At 36.8% G+C, this 21757-nt stretch overlaps 1 protein-coding gene, 1 non-coding gene and 1 pseudogene across 2 annotated transcripts; 2 read left to right on the forward strand and 1 right to left on the reverse strand.

Moving 5' to 3' along the window:
* Positions 1–785: 785 nt before the first annotated feature.
* On the forward strand, positions 786–3383 carry LOC110670013 (cytochrome P450 CYP72A616). Its single transcript, XM_021831937.2, has 5 exons — positions 786–1448; positions 1531–1751; positions 1899–2143; positions 2240–2630; positions 2797–3383. The coding sequence occupies exons 1-5, from the start codon at positions 1172–1174 to the stop codon at positions 3220–3222; spliced, it is 1560 nt and encodes a 519-aa protein (XP_021687629.2). The 5' UTR covers positions 786–1171; the 3' UTR covers positions 3223–3383.
* An 895-nt stretch (positions 3384–4278) lies between these two features.
* LOC110670269 (uncharacterized) lies at positions 4279–20069 on the reverse strand (annotated as a pseudogene).
* LOC131170949 (small nucleolar RNA R71) lies at positions 16587–16693 on the forward strand. Its single transcript, XR_009141712.1, has one exon. It is a non-coding gene; the product is annotated as a small nucleolar RNA R71 (small nucleolar RNA).
* Positions 20070–21757: the final 1688 nt, after the last annotated feature.

The following is a 21757-nucleotide window of genomic DNA, read 5'->3' on the forward strand; positions in this document are numbered from 1 at the left end:
CGCCGGCATGGCGCGTCGCTTTCGGTGAACGCCCTACACCCTTGCATATTTATCACTACACCCAGGCTCCGATGTAGCGCGTCGTTAGTAGAGGACGCCCCAACGTTTATATCATTTGAATCCATATCATAGGGTGTGACGAAATTTTTACGCTGGTTGTCACCTACCGCAACCCTCCTCTTTTATCCGGGCTTGGGACCGGCTAAGCGCAAACTACTTAGGCGGAGTTTTTTAGAACAAATTATTTAAAAAAAAAATCAATTGAATTTTTATATAATTATATTTAATTTTATTTTTTTTAAATAAATTTTTTTAATTAAAAAGAATTGAATTCTTTTCATTTTAAATATAAAAATTGATAAAAAAATAAAATTTTATTAATTCTAATTTTCAGAAAGGGGTTTTGACTTGCATCTTGTGAATAAGGAGAAGAGTTTTCCCTTGTGTCTCAGATTGCTGCAATAGAATTGTAATCTGTACCAATTTTGAATTCCAAAAATAAATAATAGTAGACGTTATGCTTCTAACTTAAATGTGTTGTATTATTAGAAGATAACAAAGGAACCAACTGCCTATGAGAATTGAAATTACGCCAAATGCTTTTTTCTTCTCAGTTGTTCTAATCACTTTGAGGGTATACGACTTTTATTCTTATGGGAGACTGAAAGAGCGTAGGTTCAAATTTAATATTTTATTAGATGGGTGATATATATTTAATGTTAAATGGGTCTGTGCAAATTTTTATAATGAAAAATATATATATATATTTTTTTTTATTGTCGTGTTTGAGAGGGATGAGAAAATTTTATAAGAACACTAGATATTTGAATTCTTTAAAATTTTCATTAAAAATAATGACCTTCTAAAACTGGACAGTTGGCAAGTCAAAATCAGTTCAATGAACGTTTGGTTGGCCAACATAGATCGAGAGGAATGAGCAGAGAAGCTTCCCTGCTTATCTAGTATGACCCGGCTCTCAGCTTCTTCTAAGTCTTACATCATGTTTTGGAATATCAGGTAAAATCCCAGAAATATAATTTTAATTTTCAAAGGAAAGAAGTTTAACTACCCTCTCCTACGGATAATGCTAGAGCTCTCTATTATAGCAAACTAGGAACAAGTCCAAGAAACCCCAGATACAGAATTTAAAAGATAAACTCTGTTTTTGCCCATGGATGACCTTGTTTTATGTTCCCTAGGGCTTTCTTTGTTACTTCTTGCACTCTATGGGGTTGGGAGAGTTTCCTACCCCATTTGGTGGAAACCCAAGTGGCTAGCCAGGAAGTTGAGGCAACAGGGGATAAGAGGCACACCCTACAAGCTCTGGGTTGGGGACATGAAGGAGCACGTAAGGCTGATAACTGAGGCTTGGTCCAAACCCATTAATCTCACCCATCAAATTGCGCAACGTGTTGATCCCTTGACTCTGAATACTGTTAGGAAATATGGTAAGCATCAGTTTTTGAATGAAATCAGTTCAGTATGCGACTGTGTGGATTTATTATTGTTTGGTGGTTATGTCTTTGACAGGGAAGATATCAATGTATTGGTATGGGACAACACCGAGGTTGATCATTTCTGATCCGGAACTAATGAGAGAAGTGCTGTCTAATAAGCTAGGTAACTTTGAGAAGCCACCATTAAACCCGCTTGTTCCCTCGATTGCTAAAGGGGTAACAGAATTACAGGGGGAGAAGTGGGTTGAACACAGAAGAGTGATCAATCCTGCTTTCCAATTAGAGAAACTTAAGGTTAGTTTCTCCCCTGCTTTGATTTTCTATACATATTGAACCAGACCACACTAAGCTCACTTCATAATATTCTCATCATTGATGATGAAACTGAATTGGAATTTGTATATTAACTTCTGCAATGATTACCTGGAATTTCTTTTGAAGGGGATGATACCAGTATTCTCACTCAGTTGCAACAGGATGATAGAACATTGGCAGGAGATGGTCAATGATCAAGAAACTTGTGAAGTGGATGTCTGGCCAGAGCTTCAGAAAATAGCTATGGATATCATTTCACGGGTTGCATTTGGAAGTAATTATGAAGAAGGAAAGAAGATATTTAAACTTCTGCAAGAGTCGCTGACGCTGACTTTTGAAGCTATGCAGATGGTGTATATTCCTGGTTTCAGGTACTGGCTATTAGAACTAACAATGTTTATATATAACTTAGCTTTTGAATCTTGTTAAAAAGGAATTATCTAAATAATTTGTTCCTAATTTTATAGATTTGTTCCGACAAAGAAGAATCGGAGGAGATACAAATTGGTCGCAGAGACCACATCAATGCTGAGAGATTTAGTTGAGAGGAAACAGAATGCTATGAGAACTGGACAATCAAGGGTTGATGACTTGCTAAGCTTACTCTTGCAATCTAATGAACAGAACATTCTTGGAAATGCAAGTGGCAAAAAAGTTAATGGGTTGACAATTGAAGAGGTAATAGAGGAATGCAAGGTTTTCTATCTCGCTGGCCAAGAAACAACCTCTAGCCTGTTGACATGGACAATGATAGTCTTATCTATGCACCCAGACTGGCAAGAAAAGGCAAGGGAAGAAGTTCTACAAGTTTGTGGGAAGAGTGAACCTGATTTTGAAGCTTTGAGTCATCTCAAAGTTGTGAGTATCCATTTCTACATATAATTTTCAGTAAGGTATTCCAAGGACACAGTACAGTCTTAGATTAATTTGCAATGTTTTGATGCTGCTTCTTGTTTCTCTAAAATACTAAAAGTAGAGCAGGAAAGATTTATTTCATCACATGTCCATGTAAATTTTCATGCAGGTAACCATGATCCTGAATGAAGTCCTAAGGCTATATCCACCAGGAATTGCTCAACATAGACATACCTACAAGGAAGGCAAGATAGGAGACATGACCATTCCAGCAGGAATTGACCTTGTGCTAACCACAATGCTCCTTCACCGTGATCCTGAGTTATGGGGTGATGATGCTGAAGAATTCAGACCAGAGAGATTCTCCGAAGGAATTTCAAAGGCATCTAAAAATCATTTAGCATTCGTCCCTTTTGGTGGGGGTCAAAGAACCTGTATTGGCCAAAACTTTGCCATGTTAGAAGCGAAGACAGTTTTGGCTAGAATTCTACAGCATTTCTCTTTTGAGCTTTCACCTTCCTACGCGCATGCTCCTTATGCTTTTCCGTTGCTGCAGCCACAGCATGGAGCTCAAATCATAATACACCAAATATGAGTTATAAGCTTTCTCACAAACATAATGATTTGCATCTCGTGAACAATGTCTTCTTTGCAGAAAGTTAATTTTCTCGCGTGTCAGATTGCTGCCGTAGAGTTGTAATCACTTCCAATATTGAATTTCAGAAATAAATCCCAAAGATAGTGTTCCCAGCTAAACGGTTCTATTATTTTCCTAGTTTGTTAATACTTCTGTAGTCCCACTATGCTTCCTGTACAATAAATCAAAGCACACGTGCTACCATCATTATTTCACTTTCTAGTTTCTAACGTAATGGTGGCACCATCGAAACTTTTTGCTCTGGATTTAGAAAGGGGAAATACATGAGGTTCTCCATCAACTACTCCTAAAGTGGAGAACTTATGTGCCAACTACTAATAGATATGTTATCCTGACTGACAATAAGAACTTTTTGCAGTGAAACAATGGGATTTCTTTAGAAAATCGCACTGAATGGGAGATCAAGTAACATGGATCAAAAGGATCAAGGAAATAATGGGAGCTTTCTGTTATCATTATCATGTAAAGAATATCATGTATAATATCAATTGTCTCAAAACATAATTAACCATTTACTTGCAAGCATATAAGTGATTATCACACAATTACACATGAATTTCAAAATTCATAAATGTGTTCAAGAACTCAAAAGAAGAAATTCTCTGTATTAGAATCTGGCTCATCAAGTCAAATCATGATTCTCAATTACAAATTTCATGTGTTGAGATCATGATGTTTGCAAAAAATAAAATTGCATTTGCATACAATCATTGTAAGTGGAATTTACTTCTGTTTGGCGTTTGGGGTGGGGAAAGGATATGCCTAGGAGAAAAGCATGCTAAGGCACTTAGCACGAACCAAATAGAGAAGAATATAAATTCATATTTTTCTTGATTTTTCATTCAAATGATAGTCCAAAGAGTAATTTTTCATATTTTATTTTTCATGAAGAAATGTTAAAATAAACGAACACAAAATTCTATACCTTTTTTTTCAGGAAAAAAAAATTATAGATTTATCATTTTCATCTATATAGACGGACCATTATTGTCGTCACAAATGAGCCATACCACTGATAATGGCATCCACATCAGGGGTTATTGTGGCATGCTTGTTGATCCCTGCAACAACACAACAATGCTTCTCTTGCAACATCCTGGGCAAACGCACAATCCATGCCTGGGGAGGCCTCCACCCATTCCAATAATTAGATATGCAACAAAACTGATATATCCCCACGTAACTACAGCTATCATACTGATGCGTCCCTACTGCAAGTGCACGGGTCGTACAAGTAGTATAGAAAAATATCGATCCCACGAGGAGTCGTGTTAATGATTGAATTTTTGATATAAAAGTTGACTAAATCGAAGTATCTATGAAATTAAAGAAGTGAATTGATGAGTAATGGAGCGTAAAATCTATATGTGCAAAATCAATATTCTATTTAACAATGTATTGCATTAAACTAAAATTGCATCAAATTGAAATAAGCAAGTTCAAATATGGCAATATTGAAAATGGCAATCAATTAAATTCAATTGAAAATTAACAATGGTAAAAAGGCGATTCCGGAGTTCGGGATTTCATAATCGAGTTATTTTGGGATTTTAAATTGGTTATCCAATCTTATGAAACTTATGGGTTTTAAGGAGATTAATTCTTAAATCCTTTGAATTCCCTTTCGAGTGAGACAAAGAGTGCCTTAATCAAACTAATCCTACTTTCGTGGAGTTAGAATTAATTAAGACCCATTAAGTTCTTTAATTAATCTGTGAGTCCTCTTAATCCTTAGCCTATTTCTAGATCTAAGTTAATTAAGTCCAATTTCTTGATTATCTATCACAGGGCCTTCTCCTTTCGGTGCTTCAACCATGGATTAAGAACATCACTTAATGGGATCCTACACTAAGCATGTCATTAAGCATACAAGAAATGAATAAAACTCATTAAGACCACAAAATATGGATTACCCAATCAAAATCCATAAAATATCTCAAATATTACAACCCTTACTCCAGAATCAAAGTAAAACTACTCACTATCCATAATGCTTACAAGATATATGATGAGTTTAAATGGAAATAAAGCTTTAATCTAAGCTAAGAAGTAAGAAATTAAACACTAGAAATGTAGAAAAATGTAAGGGAAGAAAGAAATCTGCAAATCTTGGTTGAAAATGGTGTGGAAGGTGAAAGTGACTCCTCAAATTCTGCCTCTCTTCTCCTTTCCTTTTCTGCTCCTTGTCTCCCTTCTAAAATGGGAAAATGGGACTATTTATAGCATTTTTCTGACATGGAGCCCTAAAATGGTATGTTCTAGGAGGAATTAATTGAGGGAATCTTCTGCCAGCTCATTAATGAACTCTTTATGGGACTGCATAAGTGGACTGCATAAGTTATGCAGTCCCTTATGCAGTTTTCGGCTGGTTCTGAGTCACTTATGCGAAACTGCATGACTTGGTGCATAGGTTATGCACAATTTGGTCAATGCATATTTCAGCTTGAAAACTTGTTTTTGACATCTTTGGCTGTAGAAGACACTCCTCAATGGCAAAATTCTCTTCAGTCCTTCAAAAACACCATTTTTCCTACAAAACAAAGTAAAAATTACAAATTAATCCAAAATCGACAATTATGAAAAACTAACTAATTTACTAATGAAATTAGCTAAAAATAACTAATAATAGAATAAAATGGCTATAAAATTAGACCTAAATGACTATGCAAAATGTATGCATCAAATACCCCCAAACTCAAGCTTTTGCTTGTCCTCAAGCAAACTTTAAAATGTGGTGCAAAGTTTTTAGGGGTGCCTTATCCAAAGAGTTATGAAAATTACCAATTGAAGTAACTAAACACACCTTTAGCCATACCAACAATCCATATACCCATCCTTCAAAATGCAAAGAATCTAATGCTTATCCAAGCTTTCACCGCTTAGCCATCAAATCAATTATCATTCAAAATCCCCAAACCAACCAATCAAAAGAGAGAGAGTCATGCTCAAAAGGAATTCTAGAACAATCAATAGTCAAAGTGTCTCTATATAGAATGATGGAATTAAATGAATGAATGGATAATTTTCCAATCCCATAGGCAAATTCCCTACTCCTATCTCCACTAATGTAGCAAATACTATCAAGAGATCAAAGGTCTTTTTAGGGATGTAATGGGGCCATGGGGTTCAAAATGAGGCTAAGAAGAAGAATGGGTAAAAAAAGATTCAAAGCATGAGAATATTTCAAATCTTAACAACATAAGGTACACTTCTTATTTTATTATAATTTTTTTCTTTTTCTTCTTTTTTTTTTTTTTTTTGTATATGTGGAGGAGAGAAGTACACAATGAGAATTGTCAAGTGCTAGCAAAACACATAAAAATGGAGGGACATTTTGATACTTTAAACTTGTATCTTGCATTTTCTTTTTTATGATTGTCCCTAAAATTGCCACCCCCAAACTCATTCCTTTTAATACTTTGAGTGGATTTCTTTCAATTTGAATGACAATAGTGAAAAGCACATATAGTAGCACTTTTACAAGATGACAAGCACTTCTTCTCCCTTTTATTGTATATTTTTTTTTCTTTTTTTTATTTTTTTTATTTTTTATATACCTAATATTATGAATAATTATTCTCATGAAAAGGGTTGGAGTGTTTGGTTCATTGGCTAGGTGGTAATAAGGATTTCAAGAAAAATTAGGGATAAAAAGGTTCAAAGGGGTTTGCAAGGGTAAATTTTAATTGGGAAAAAGGGCCAAAAGTTTAAAATGAGAAGGTTTTAAATCAAAGAATGCCTAATCATCTCTCTCTTCAAGTACAAGCTGGTATTTCGCCTTGAAAGGTTTAGAAAATTTGTTCTAGGATTGGTGAGACATCATTTGACTATCTTATATCCAATAACTCCCTCTAAACACTTCCATCTCCAAATGACTAGCTGGGTGGCTTTTTGGCTAAGAAGATATAGGCAAGGGATAACACTTCAAAACTTTGCACCTCTTAGGAACTTTCAATCCACAAACCCAACTAAAGGGTGAGTCAAATCACTCTCATAGGCAACTTTTCAACACTCAAGGGATTTGGCAAAAGATTTTAATGCATGATGCATGATTCCTAAAATGAGTAATGCATTAACTAAATGGAGGGAGTCTATTTGTATGCAATGTGTACAATTTCTAAGTAATGTATAATGTGTGTGTAAATGTGTTATGTATATGTATGTGTGGAAATATATGTAAAATATTTATAATATATGTAAATGAAATGGGATGAGATGTTCCTATACTCAAAATGTGAAAAATGAAGCAAAAATTAAGCAAAAATCAGAATGTGCACCCTCAAACTCAAAATTGGACATTGTCCTCAATGTCTCATGCAATGTGTTATCAAAAGTCAAAGGAAATGGTAATTACCAGGAATTATAAAGATTAAGAGCAAAAAGAAAGAGTTACCTGGTATGTAGCAGATGAGAATTCAAGATAAAGGGATGCATAAGAAACTGCACAGGTTATGCAGAGTTAAGTGCTGTCCAGAGCATGTGCATAGGTAAGGTGCATAAGCCATGCGGTGCTGCATAAGAGGCAATATATGTTGCATAGGCTATGCAGGACAGTTGCATAAGGGGAATACAACCTGTGCAGTGTATACAAAAGCTGCTGCATGGGAATTGGCAAGGGGGATGTACAACCAACAGTAGAAGTATTGAAATATATACATAGTATGGGCAAATATGTACAAAAGGGCAATAAGTGCAATGAAAATCAAAGAAGACTAATGTTAGAGCTATCTAATAAAACTTCAAGAAAAACAGAATTTAAAACAAACTAATTCAGAATAAACAAACATAATCCAAAACAAACTATAAATGTTTGAACATATTTACAAAGAAAAGGTCCTACAAGATTGAACAAAAGTAAAACAGAAGCTAATCTATGTCTATTGTTTTTCCTTTGTCCAAGGATGTTGCTAAGGGGCTGGTGGCTGCTGCTGGCTGTCGAAATGATGGTGCTGGAGGAGGTGATGGAGGTGGGGGTGGCATGCCCAAAAAGATCATGAGTTGCTTCACCATCTCCTTCAGTTCTTTCTGTTTGTCCCTGGTTTCCATGACAAGGTCAAATAGGTGATCATGACGATCCTTGAGTGTATCAAGACCAGCGTCAAGCTTCCTATCCACAAAGAATATATCATCACTAAGCCTTTCAAGATAGGTGAATAAGGCTTTAGTATTGAATGTAGGAGGGGCTGTGGATGAGGAAGGTTCAGCTGTAGGAGGTATGGGCTGAGCAGAGGTCTTTGGGATGTCCCGAGCAGCCGAGGGGTGGGGTAGGTGTAGTAGGGTGCCGTGGGACGGATGGGAAAGCTTGCTCGGTTGTGCAAGGGGCCTGGCCACTGCAGGTGGATGATCAAAACATGACAAATTGAACCCTGTTTTGGTTAAGTGTGCAGTATCAAAATATGAAGTGTCCTCAAGTGCTGGTATTAAGTGCTCTACAGGATTAAAACCAAAATGCTTGGCTATGACAGTGATGAGCCCACCCAAAACAATGTCACCTATGGATTTGGTGGCAATATGCAGCACATGTTCACAAAAGAAATAACCAGGAGATACCTTAACTTTGTGAAATGCACACCATAACATAAATAGTTCAGATTTGCCCACAAAGACTGTAACTAGTCCCTCCGCCCAATATGGTGCTAGCCATCACCTATGAATAAACCTAAGTGTGGTCAAGTATTTGGGATGTTTTGATCTTCCAGCAGAGAAAGTTTGAGGTTGGTTTGTGATGATTCGCCAAAATTGGGCAGATTCCAAATGCCTTTCTGGCTACCTCTACTCCAAAGATGTGGTACTCTAAATAACCCATCAATTGCAAAACCAAAAATGCTATGAAATTGGTCTAATGACAGCTCTCTATTTTGCCCCAAGCATCTAAATTTCATAATTGGCTTATGGTCTACATCATGCAAGTTAAGGGTAGCAGAGAATGAAGAAATAAACTCCAAAACTAGAATTGGATAAACTATCTCCTGCTTATGCACAAATTGTCCCAACCCATACCATCAAGATATGCAACTACATTGTCAAATAAACCAAGAGATTGTAAAGCATCAGCAGATATATACCTAGTGGGTTGTACCTTCCTATCCTTAAGTCGCTTAAAAGCTGCTTTTTGAATCGTATCAGGGAGAGGCCAGGGTAGCTTTGATACGAATGAGGTTGCCGAAATTGTCTTTTTGCTGGAAGAGGGTGTAGAGGCTGGAGCTTTTGGCTTTTTGGGAGGCGGTTCCGACAATGGGGTGGGTGGGTCTTTGCGTTTGGACAGAGGAGGGGCAGAGGACATGGGTCGCACAGATTTGGACCGGATTTTGCGTTTGTATGTGGTTGGTGGAGGTGGTGGGGGTGTCGTTTGTGGAGGAGAATTGGGAGTGGGGTGTATCGATGACAATGGTGAAACTTGGAGAGGGGAAGCGGGGCGGGAATGTGGAGGGGACTCCATTTCCGATGGAGAAGATGGAAGAGATAAGGGGGAAAGAAGAAAATCGAGGAAGAATGAGAATTAGGGCAAATGTAGTGAGAATCGAAATGGAGGAGAAGGTGTGAGAAGGAGTTATGCCGGAATGAGGATTGTGAGAGAGGAAGGGAAGTGAACAGAGTTTATCGGGGTGAAGGTGGGAAAGAAAAAGGAAAAAATTTTGATTTAAATGAGTTATGTAAAAGACTGCATAAGTGAAAAATGATTTATGCATAACCTATGCACTGTCCTTATGCACTGTTCGGCTGGTATTGAAATCTTAGGTTGGTGGTCATGCAGTTGTGCATAAGTCATGCACCTTCCTTATGCATGTTTCGGTGACCCTTGAAATTTTGAGGAGCGAAGTCATGCGGGAGTGCATAAGTTATGCACTCCCCTTATGCATCTCTCGGCAGAATTGGTTTCTCAGAAAATCTGGTCATGCAGAAGTGCATAGGTCATGCACTCTGCTCATGCACTCTTCGGCAATTTTTGGAACTTGGGTTGGTGGTCATGCAGATGTGCATAAGCTATGCACTCTGCTTATGCACTCTTTGGTGGGTTTTGAAATTCAGAATCTTTAGTTATGCAAAAGTGCATAAGCTATGCACATTGCTTATGCAGGTCTCGGCAACTTTGGTTTTTCTGGGTTTCTGGTCATGCAGAAGTGCATAGGTTATGCACTCTGCTTATGCACCCCTCGGCAAGTTTGAATTTTTGGAGTTCTTGGTTATGCGGAAGTGCATAACTTATGCACCTTCCTTATGCACCCTCGCAAGTTTGATTTTTCGGTTTTCGGTCATGCGTAGTGCATAGGTTATGCACTCGCTTATGCACCCTCGGCACTGGAAATTGAGTTTTTGGTTATGCGTAGTGCATAGGTTATGCACTCGCTTATGCATTTTACAGAGAGAGAAAATGCAGAATTTGAAGTTGTGCAAATGTGCATAAGTCATGCACTCACCTTATGCAAGTTTTGACAGATATGAAATTTGACAAAATGAGGTTATGCAGAGTTGCATAAGCTATGCACTCTCCTTATGCATTTGCAATAAAGGTGGAAAATGGCAAGAATTGTGGTTATGCAGGATTGCATAAGCTATGCAGTTGCTTATGCACAATTCAACAAAATTAAGATTGCAATGGAACATGATTTGCAAGTGTGAAAAATACCCTAAAATGAAGAAATATAATTCCATGAAGCATAAACTATGAGAAATTTTCACTAAAAACACATCAATATATACAAAGTGTATCAAAAAGGCATCACACAAGCATGTAAAAATGGATCCTACATAAAAGACCTTTGAGAACTATGCCATTTTAAGTCAAATTCTGCGAATCAACATTTAGCACATAAAACTCCATAAAATCTGCATGAAGTTGCATCTAACCACAAATGAGAAATGAAGTTTCCAAGATTTGCCAAGAAAATGCAGCATTTCTACCTTGTATCCTATAACCCAAAGAAGCTCAAAACTGCAAAAATGACTCACTTACCACCATATTAACATTATAAGCACAAGTATTAAAAAAAATACACACCCAACCTCACCAAGAATTTGAGTGATCTGCTGCAGATTTTATTTTTCTGCTCTGCATAAACCAGATAGCAACTTCAGCAGTTCACCAACCTTCCTCCATTGATATACATCCAACCTCACCAAAAATACAAGCCATTTGCTGCAGACACCCTTTTTGCTGCAGATTTCATTTTTCCTCTGCATGAACTAGATTGCAGCTCATGCACAGATTATGCAAAGAAAAACTTATCGATTCTTTTGAAGGACAAAATTTTTCAAGTTAAGAATTACTTCCCAACAGTTCTGACCTTTCTTCAATGAATTACATCTACAAGGGACAAGATTTAACAATGTCAAAAATTGAATTTGGGGAGATTTAAGATAAAACAAAATCAATGAAAATGAAAGTAAATTAGCAAAAGCAAAATAAAAGGACTTGGGATGCCTCCCAAGAGGGCTATTTTATAGTCCTTAGCTGGACTTTTCATGAATTTTACTGAAAAGAGGTGAGGGATTGGAGAGCTTGTAACAGCTTGCTCCTATTGTTGGGTCTCCAGTTATGTAATGTTTCAATCTATGCCCATTGACCTTGAAATTCCCAGATTTTTCACTCCAAATTTCAATTGCTCCATAAGGGAAAACCTTAGAAACTCTATATGGACCAGTCCACCTTGACTTGAGTTTTCCAGGGAACAATTTCAATCTTGAGTTAAACAACAAAACTAAATCACCTTCTTTGAATTCCTTTTTCCTCAGATGCTTATCATGCCAAACTTTAGTTCTTTCTTTGTAAATACGGGCACTTTCATAAGCATCCATCCTCAATTCCTCAAGCTCATTAAGTTGTAACAACCTTTTCTCACCAGCTTTCTTAAGATCAAAATTCAAGGTTTGAATGGCCCAATATGCTCTATGTTCTAGCTCCACAGGTAAATGACAAGACTTACCATACACCAACCTAAAGGGAGTAGTTCCTATAGGGGTTTTGTAGGCAGTCCTATATGCCCATAAAGCATCATCTAGTTTGATAGACCAATCTTTCCGAGAATTGTTCACTGTTTTCTCCAGAATATGCTTGAGCTCTCTGTTAGAAATTTCAACTTGTCCTGAAGTTTGAGGATGGTATGGGGTAGCTATCTTGTGCACTACACCATACTTCCTCATTAAGCTCTCAAATTGCTTATTACAAAAATGGGAACCCCCATCACTAATTATAGCCCTAGGAGCTCCAAATCTGCTCAAGACAAATTTCTTCAAAAATTTCACTACCACTCTAGCATCATTAGTTGGAGTTGCAATAGCTTCCACCCACTTTGACACATAGTCAACCCCAACTAAGATGTATCTATTACCATATGAAGGAGGGAATGGCCCCATAAAATCTATTCCCCAAACATCAAACAATTCCACTTCAAGAATATTATTTAGGGGCATTTGATCTCTTTTTGACAAATTTCCACTCCTTTGACATTTATCACAATCCAACACAAATTTCCTCACATCCTTAAAAAGATTTGGCCAAAAGAAACCAGCTTACAAAATTTTACTAGCTGTCTTAGAGATTCCAAAATGACCTCCATAATCAGAAGCATGGCAATGATGCATAATACTCTGTACCTCCTCTTCAGGAATACATCTTCTAATCAGACCATCACAACATCTCCTAAAGAGTAAAGGGTCATCCCATCTATAAAACTTCACCTCATGCATAAACTTTTTCTTTTGTTGCCATGTCATACCTAGAGGTAAAACTCCACAAGATAGATAATTCACAAAGTCTGCATACCAAGGTAGTTTAGCAACAAGAGAGAAAAGTTGTTCATCCAAGAAAAACTCATCAATAGGGATTTCATCCAATTCTTCACCATCCAATTTCAACCTACTAAGATTATCAGCAACTACATTTTCAGCTCCCTTTCTTATCTCTAATCTCCAAATCAAATTCTTGTAACATCAGAATCCACCTAATGAGCCTAGGTTTGGCCTCCTTTTTACGGAGCAAATATCTGATGGCTGCATGATCTGAAAATATAACCACCTTTGAGTCAATAATGTAAGGTCTGAACTTTTTCAATGCAAAGACAATTGCTAAAAATTCTTTTTCAGTTGTTGCATAATTTGTTTGAGCCTCATCCAGTGTTCTACTAGCATAATAAATAGCATAAGCCTTTTTGTCCTTTCTTTGATCAAGAACAGCCCCAATTGCATAGTTGCTAGCATCACACATAATTTCAAAAGGTAGGCTCCAATCAGGTGGTTGCATGATTGGTGCAGTGATAAGAGCTTGCTTCAACCTGCAAAAGGCATCCAAACACTCTTGGTCAAATACAAATGGTGTATCATTACTTAACAAATTAGACAAAGGTTTAGCTATTTTAGAAAAATCCTTGATAAAGCGTCTGTAGAACCCGGCGTGTCCTAGGAAACTTCGAATTCCCTTGACATTGGTAGGAGGAGCCATCTTCTCTATCACTTCAACTTTGGCTTTATCAACCTCTATTCCTCTGTTAGACACCAAATGTCCAAGCACTATCCCTTCCTGAACCATGAAATGACACTTTTCCCAGTTTAACACAAGGTCGATTCGCACATCATTGCAAAATTTTAGAAAGGTTAGCCAAGCATATATTAAATGAAGATCCATAAACAGAGAAATCGTCCATAAAAACCTCCATTATGTCTTCAATGAAATCCGAGAAGATTGCCATCATGCACCTTTGAAAAGTGGCTGGTGCATTACACAACCCAAATGGCATCCTTCTATAAACAAATGTTCCATATGGACAAGTAAAAGTGATTTTCTCTTGATCATTTGGATGGATAGGGATTTGAAAAAAACCTGAATATCCATCTAAATAGCAAAAGTAAGAATGCCTAGCTAGTCTTTCCAACATCTGATCAATGAAGGGAAGTGGAAAATGATCTTTTCTAGTGGCAACATTTAATTTTCTGTAATCTATGCACATTCGCCAACTAGTCACTGTTCTGGTGGGAATTAATTCATTATTTTCATTTTTGACCACTGTCATTCCACCCTTTTTTGGGACAACATGTACTGGGCTCACCCAAGTACTGTCTGAGATGGGATATATGATCCCTGCATCAAGCAACTTCAAAATTTCTTTTTTAACAACTTCTTTCATATTTGGGTTCAACCTTCTCTGATGTTCAATAGATGGTTTACAATTTTCTTCCAAAATGATTCTATGCATGCAAAAGTGTGGGCTTATTCCCTTAATGTCATCTATGGTGTATCCTAAGACTTTTCTAAATTGTCTCAATACTCTTAACAACTTATCAGCCTCTAAGGTACTCAAGTTTGCATATACAATTCTTTGGATAAGTGTTATTAGTGCCAAGAAATTCATACTGAAATGAGAAGGAAGTTGCTTAAGTTCTACCTTAGGTGCATCTTCTTCCTTGAATGATGGTTGCTTAAATTCAACTTTTTCCTTTTGTGTGAGTTGAAAAGCTGGAGCAGTATGAATGGTGGACTTCCTCTAAGTGTTGAGCATATGCAGCTACAAGAGGGTTGTCATAGTCTATGCCTCCTCCATGAACCAAACAATTTTCAAGTGGATCTTCTGGATATTTCTTTCTGAAGTGTTCTTCAACCAGCTCATCAATGATATCAACTCTCAAGGTGTATCGACTTGAATGATGCTTTTTCATAGTGTTATTAATATTGAAAACCAATTGCTCTTCACCAACCCTAAGAGTTAATTTTTCTCCTTGACATCAATCAATGCTCCTGCAGAGCTGTAAAAGGCCTTCCCAAGATAATTGGAATATTAAAATCTTCCTCCATGTCCAAGATGACAAAGTCAACAGGTATGTAGAACTTCCCAACCTTCAGAGGCACATTCTCCAAAATCCCTTCAGGATACTTAATTGACCTGTCAGCTAATTGAAGAGAAATGTGAGTTGGCTTTAGATCTCCCATGTTGAGCTTCTCATAAATAGAGAGGGGCATAAGGCTAACACTAGCCCCTAAATCGCATAAAGCTTTTGTAGAACATGATTCTCCAATGTGGCATGGAATTGAAAAACTCCCTGGATCCTTGAGCTTTGGAGGAAGTTTCCTTTGGAGGATAGCACTACATTCTTCTGTCAAAGCTACAGTTTCATCATCTTCAAGTTTCCTCTTGTTTGAGAGAATTTCTTTCAAGAATTTTGCATAATAGGGCATTTGTGAAGGAGCATCAACAAAAGGCACATTTATGTAAAGTTTCTTCAAAACCTCTAAGAACTTCCCAAATTGCCTATCAAGCTTGGCTTTGTGAAATCTTTGTGAGAAGGGAAGTTGTGGCTTGTAGGGCTCAGGAGGTATATACTTCTCTTCCTTCTCTTCAATTTCCTCTTTGCATTTTTCTGCACTCTCTTGTTTTTCACTCTCATCAGTATTTTTCTCATTTTCTCTCTTCTCACCATTTTCACTCTTCTCGTGTTTTTCACTCTCATCATTATTTACAACTCTCCCACTTCTTAAAGTAATAGCTTGACATTGCTCTCTTGGGTTTTCTGGTTGACTTGGCAGTTTTCCAAAAGATTTAGCACTTGAGGAAGATGCTTGTTGTACAATATGGTTTTCCAGCATTCTGTTATGTGTTTGCATCTGTTCCAGCCTTGCTTTCATCTCTCTCATCTCCTCATCATGCTTATTTTGGTTAGCAAGAATCTGTTGCAATAAAGCTTCAGTGATGGAATTTCGTTCTTGCTGTTTTGGTGGAGGGTTCATATTTTTCTGCTGAAAATTAGGCAGTAGTTGCCTATTTTGCTGATATGGAACTTGACTCTGCTGTTGTGGTTGAAAATTCTGATTTTGAACTTGATTTTGCTGATTTCCCCATGAAAAGTTGGGATGATTCCTCCAATTTGGATTGTAAGTTTGAGAGTAAGGATTCCCCATTTGTTTGTTTCCATAATTACCAACATATGCTGCTTGTTCTCCATAGTCTACTCCACAGCTGGTAGTTTCCTCTGCATAAGCTACTTGTTGTGAACTTCCAGCTGATGATGTTGAACTAACCAACATACTCAGGTCTTCCATCTTCTTAGCAAGGACATTTGTAAGTGCATCAAACTTTTCATTAATCATGTTGAATGGATCAAGATCATACATTCCAGCAGCTTGCCTCTTTTGAGTTGGAGCTGGTCCTCTTGGACTACTCCAAAGATGAGTATTCTTTGCAATTTTCTCCAATAGCTCATAAGCTTCATCTTCATGCTTTATAATAAATTCTCCTCCTGTTTGAGCATCAATAATTCCTCTGATTGCAGGAGTCACATTTGTGTAGAAATTCTGATTTATCATCCATTTTGGAATGGCATGATGTAGGCATAATCTCTCTAATTCCTTCCATCTCATCCATGACTCATAGAGAGTTTCATCTTCTCTTGGTCTGAAAGCTGTCATTTGATTCCTCAGCTCTTGAGTTTTTCCAGGTGGAAAATATTGTGCAAGAAATGCATCAGTGAGTTGCTCCCAATTTGTAATGGAGTTGTGAGGTAAAGAATCAAGCCAATCCAATGCTCTATCTTTCAAAGAGAATGGGAATAGCTTCAATCTTGCTGCATCATCAGACACTCCAGGTTGTTTTTGCATGTCGCAAATCATAGCAAACTTCTTCAGGTGTGTGTGTGGATTTTCAGAAGGATGACCTCCAAATTGAGAATTTTGAATCATTTGAAGAACTCCAAAATCCATCTTGTAACTATTTGCATCAATCCTTGGTCTTGCTATGCTCTCTCAAGTCATCAAAACGTGGAAAAGCATGATCCATCATACTTCCCCTAGGCACGTTTGCATTAACAACTTCTTCCCCTTGGGCTTCATTTTCATTGTTTTGACCATTTCAAAGATTACCAACACCAATTCTAATTCTTTCATCAGCCATGTCTGCTTCAATTTCAATCTCTCTCAAAGCTTCCTTCCTTTTTCTGGTTTCTTTCTTGTTGGCTTTACAAAACTTTTCAATTTCAGGATTGAACAATAAGGATGTATCACTTGAGCTTCTAGCTCTTCTCATAAAAGATTAAAAGTACCTGAAAAAGAACAAACAAACACAAAATGAAAAGATAACAAAGATAAACTATAAACAACTAAAATAATCAAAAATTCAATATTAAACAAACAACTCCCCGGCAACGGCGCCAAAAACTTGATGCGTCCCTACCGCAAGTGCACGGGTCGTACAAGTAGTATAGAAAAATATCGATCCCACGAGGAGTCGTGTTAATGATTGAATTTTTTATATAAAAGTTGACTAAATCGAAGTATCTATGAAATTAAAGAAGTGAATTGATGAGTAATGGAGTGTAAAATCTATATGTGCAAAATCAATATTCTATTTAACAATGTATTGCATTAAACTAAAATTGCATCAAATTGAAATAAGCAAGTTCAAATATGGCAATATTGAAAATGGCAATCAATTAAATTCAATTGAAAATTAACAATGGTAAAAAGGCGATTCCGGAGTTCGGGATTTCATAATCGAGCTATTTTGGGATTTTAAATTGGTTATCCAATCTTATGAAACTTATGGGTTTTAAGGAGATTAATTCTTAAATCCTTTGAATTCCCTTTTGAGTGAGACAAAGAGTGCCTTAATCAAACTAATCCTACTTTCGTGGAGTTAGAATTAATTAAGACCCATTAAGTTCTTTAATTAATCTGTGAGTCCTCTTAATCCTTAGCCTATTTCTAGATCTAAGTTAATTAAGTCCAATTTCTTGATTATCTATCACAGGGCCTTCTCCTTTCGGTGCTTCAACCATGGATTAAGAACATCACTTAATGGGATCCTACACTAAGCATGTCATTAAGCATACAAGAAATGAATAAAACTCATTAAGACCACAAAATATGGATTACCCAATCAAAATCCACAAAATATCTCAAATATTACAACCCTTACTCCAGAATCAAAGTAAAACTACTCACTATCCATAATGCTTACAAGATATATGATGAGTTTAAATGGAAATAAAGCTTTAATCTAAGCTAAGAAGTAAGAAATTAAACACTAGAAATGTAGAAAAATGTAAGGGAAGAAAGAAATCTGCAAATCTTGGTTGAAAATGGTGTGGAAGGTGAAAGTGACTCCTCAAATTCTGCCTCTCTTCTCCTTTCCTTTTCTGCTCCTTGTCTCCCTTCTAAAATGGGAAAATGGGACTATTTATAGCATTTTTCTGACATGGAGCCCTAAAATGGTATGTTCTAGGAGGAATTAATTGAGGGAATCTTCTGCCAGCTCATTAATGAACTCTTTATGGGATCAGATAAGTGGATCGCATAAGTTATGCGATCCCTTATGCGATTTTAGCTGGTTCTGAGTCACTTATGCGAAACTGCATGACTTGGTGCACAGGTTATGCACAATTTGGTCAATGCATATTTCAGCTTGAAAACTTGTTTTTGACATCTTTGGCTGTAGAAGACACTCCTCAATGGCAAAATTCTCTTCAGTCCTTCAAAAACACCATTTTTCCTACAAAACAAAGTAAAAATTACAAATTAATCCAAAATCGACAATTATGAAAAACTAACTAATTTACTAATGAAATTAGCTAAAAATAACTAATAATAGAATAAAATGGCTATAAAATTAGACCTAAATGACTATACAAAATGTATGCATCACATACATTTTTTTTTTTTGGGGGAGGGAGTGGGGGGGGGGGGGGGTGTTGTGGTTGGTTGTGGTGTGGGTGGTGGTGGTGATGGTTTGGTTGTTGAGGAAGGAGGAGGGGGTTATGCATGATAATTTTCACCAGTGCTAACATCATAAAGGGTACCACTAAGCTTCAACTTAACTACACCACTCCCTGTTCATTAACATTTTGCCCATTTGGCCAGCAGGTAACTCTTTTAATTTACAGGTCTTCTCTACTGAAGGCTTTGAGCTTTCCTTGATTTCATGGTCATCAGCAGTAGCCAATCCCTTTATCATGGGTACTATTTGTGGTAACTGAAGAAAGAACATACTTGGCTCAATCTTTTCCTCCTGCCAACCAAACCTTAAAAGATGTGAGAAAGGAGTAGAACCATTCAAATCATAATTTCTACTAACCATTAAACCAAGATCAGCTGCAGGATTTATAGAATTTTCATCATAAGCTTCCCCAAATTCCTCCACATCAAGAATTGCTACAATAAATATGAAAGTAAAATGTAATCATGCAAAACAGATTTACAAGCCACAAAACATATATGCATATATAAACTTTTTGAAAGAAGTAGCAGAGATTCAAGCTGACAGCCAGTGCAGTTTAATCTAATTAGGGAAATACAGGCCTTCTAATTAGGAAAATACAGGCCTTGGTCATTCTAAATTGGGCACAACAATTTCATTGCAATTATCCCATGCTCCTTGTGTAAAGTAGTGCATTTATTATTCTTAGAATGTGGACCTCAAAAGATACAGGGATGTCCTGCATATGGCCTCTTCAAAGGAAGGGTAACAGAATAATAACTGTAATAATACTGCAACAATCAACAAATCATGAATAAAATTGAGAAGAAAGCCGTCTATACGCACATTCATACTCACAGAAAACGAAAACCAATAACTGCAAAGAGTAACAGAGCTTCAAGCTTGGTTCACGGTTTGCGCACCCATGGTTCCGCGTATTCTCTCTCCAAGTCCTGAAGAATAAGCACTACTTGCAAAAACAGGGCAGTGTAAATCACTTGAACACTTCATTAGTTGAAAATCATATATCACTAAATCCACATATGGCATACCATTGAAAGCTGAACCCTGATTTTGGTTACTTGCAGTCCCCCCCATTGGGGACGCCATATGATTTCAAGCCAGTAGACGCAGCTCCAAAAACCAAAGGCATTTTGAGAATCATGCAGTGTTTATGGATCAACAAGTTAGAATTCATATCATAAAATACTACAAATTAAACATTGTTGTGTAAAGAACATACATGATTAATATGAAATTTCACTATTTTAGCACAATCCATCATACAGAATAAGTTATCCACAAGTCCTCCAAAAATGGCATAATCGGCTTGCCAGGACTATCCTGGTGTCAATAGATAAAATCAGTTGAAACTAATTGTTAACCTTTATATGTGTTGGATATGCTCAGTCTTCAGTATAACGACAATTATATCCAAAAAAATAATTCTTTTCTAACATTATTGGCATCAGGTGACAACTCAATTCAACTCAACTAAGCCTTTATTTCAAGAGTTTAGGGTCAAGCTATATAGATTCTCTTGGTCGGCTATATAGATTCTCTTTCTCCATTCTAAACGATTTTGAGTTAAATCCTCGGAAATGTGTAATGCTTCTAAGTCATGTTGTACTAAGTCAGTTTATGTCTACCCATATGTCTAGGCTTCACATACCAAACCAACTCAATCTCCCTTCTCTCAACTTATTTTTAATTGGCACCACTCCTACCTTTTCTCTAATACTCTCATTACGGATTTTATCTAGTCTAGTATGACCACTCTTCCACCTTAATATTCTCATCTCCGCAACTCTTATCTTAGACACATTCGACTCCTTCAGTGCCCAACACTCACTACCTTATAACATTACCGATCGTATGGCTGTACGGTAAAATTTGCCTTTCAACTTATTGGGAATTTTGCGATCACATAAAACTCCCGTGGCATTTCTCCACTTCAACCATTCCGCTTTAATCCTATGACTAACATCCTCCTCACATCCCCCATCTACTTGAAGGATTGAGCCAAGATATTTAAAGTGATTACTTTGGGGTAGTACCACTCCATCCAAACTAACTCCTTCCCTATCACCAGTTCGGCTTTTATTGAACTTGCAACTCTAGAAAAATTTTAGCTCAGTTAATCTATCATGGTTCAACACATTTTCAAAATATTAACATAATTTTGTATATGGAAGTTTGCTTGCATTGCACTACAATTAATTACATTTTAGCTCCATAGCCGTTTAGGGTTTAGAAAGGGCATTCAATTCCTAGTTGAAACTTACACATACTTATGTTGTACATTTTTCTACATAATATATAGCTACATGTCTTGTAACACCCTCACTGTAGCTATTCCGTACATTCTACTGTTCCGGTGATCGGTGTCAGTTCAGACAGCTAGAACGTCTGAAAAAATATTTAGACTAGAGTGAGGAGTCATAAATAACTCAAATAATAATAAGAAAAATTTAGGAAAATTTTAGAAATACAATACAACCAAGTTAAATGAGCCGGTGCCCTAGCGATGGGTAACTTAGAGGGAAGTTGCAGTCTTCGCAGCTAGAAGCCCTAAACTCGAGAGAAAATTCATGAAATAATTTTTGGGACTCCAGAGAAGAGTCATTGAGGTTTCAATGGTATTAGAATGCCAAGAAAATACTTAAAAAAAATTTTCGATCGGTTCAGACGATTTTAGTTCAATAAGCCAAACGGAGGGCATTTTGGTCATTTCGTCTTCAGAGATAATTTTTGACCGACTTGTCCAGTTAAGTAAATAATTATTATGACATAAAATA

Source organism: Hevea brasiliensis, chromosome 11 (genome assembly GCF_030052815.1).
Source record: "Hevea brasiliensis isolate MT/VB/25A 57/8 chromosome 11, ASM3005281v1, whole genome shotgun sequence".
Lineage (NCBI taxonomy): Eukaryota > Viridiplantae > Streptophyta > Magnoliopsida > Malpighiales > Euphorbiaceae > Hevea > Hevea brasiliensis.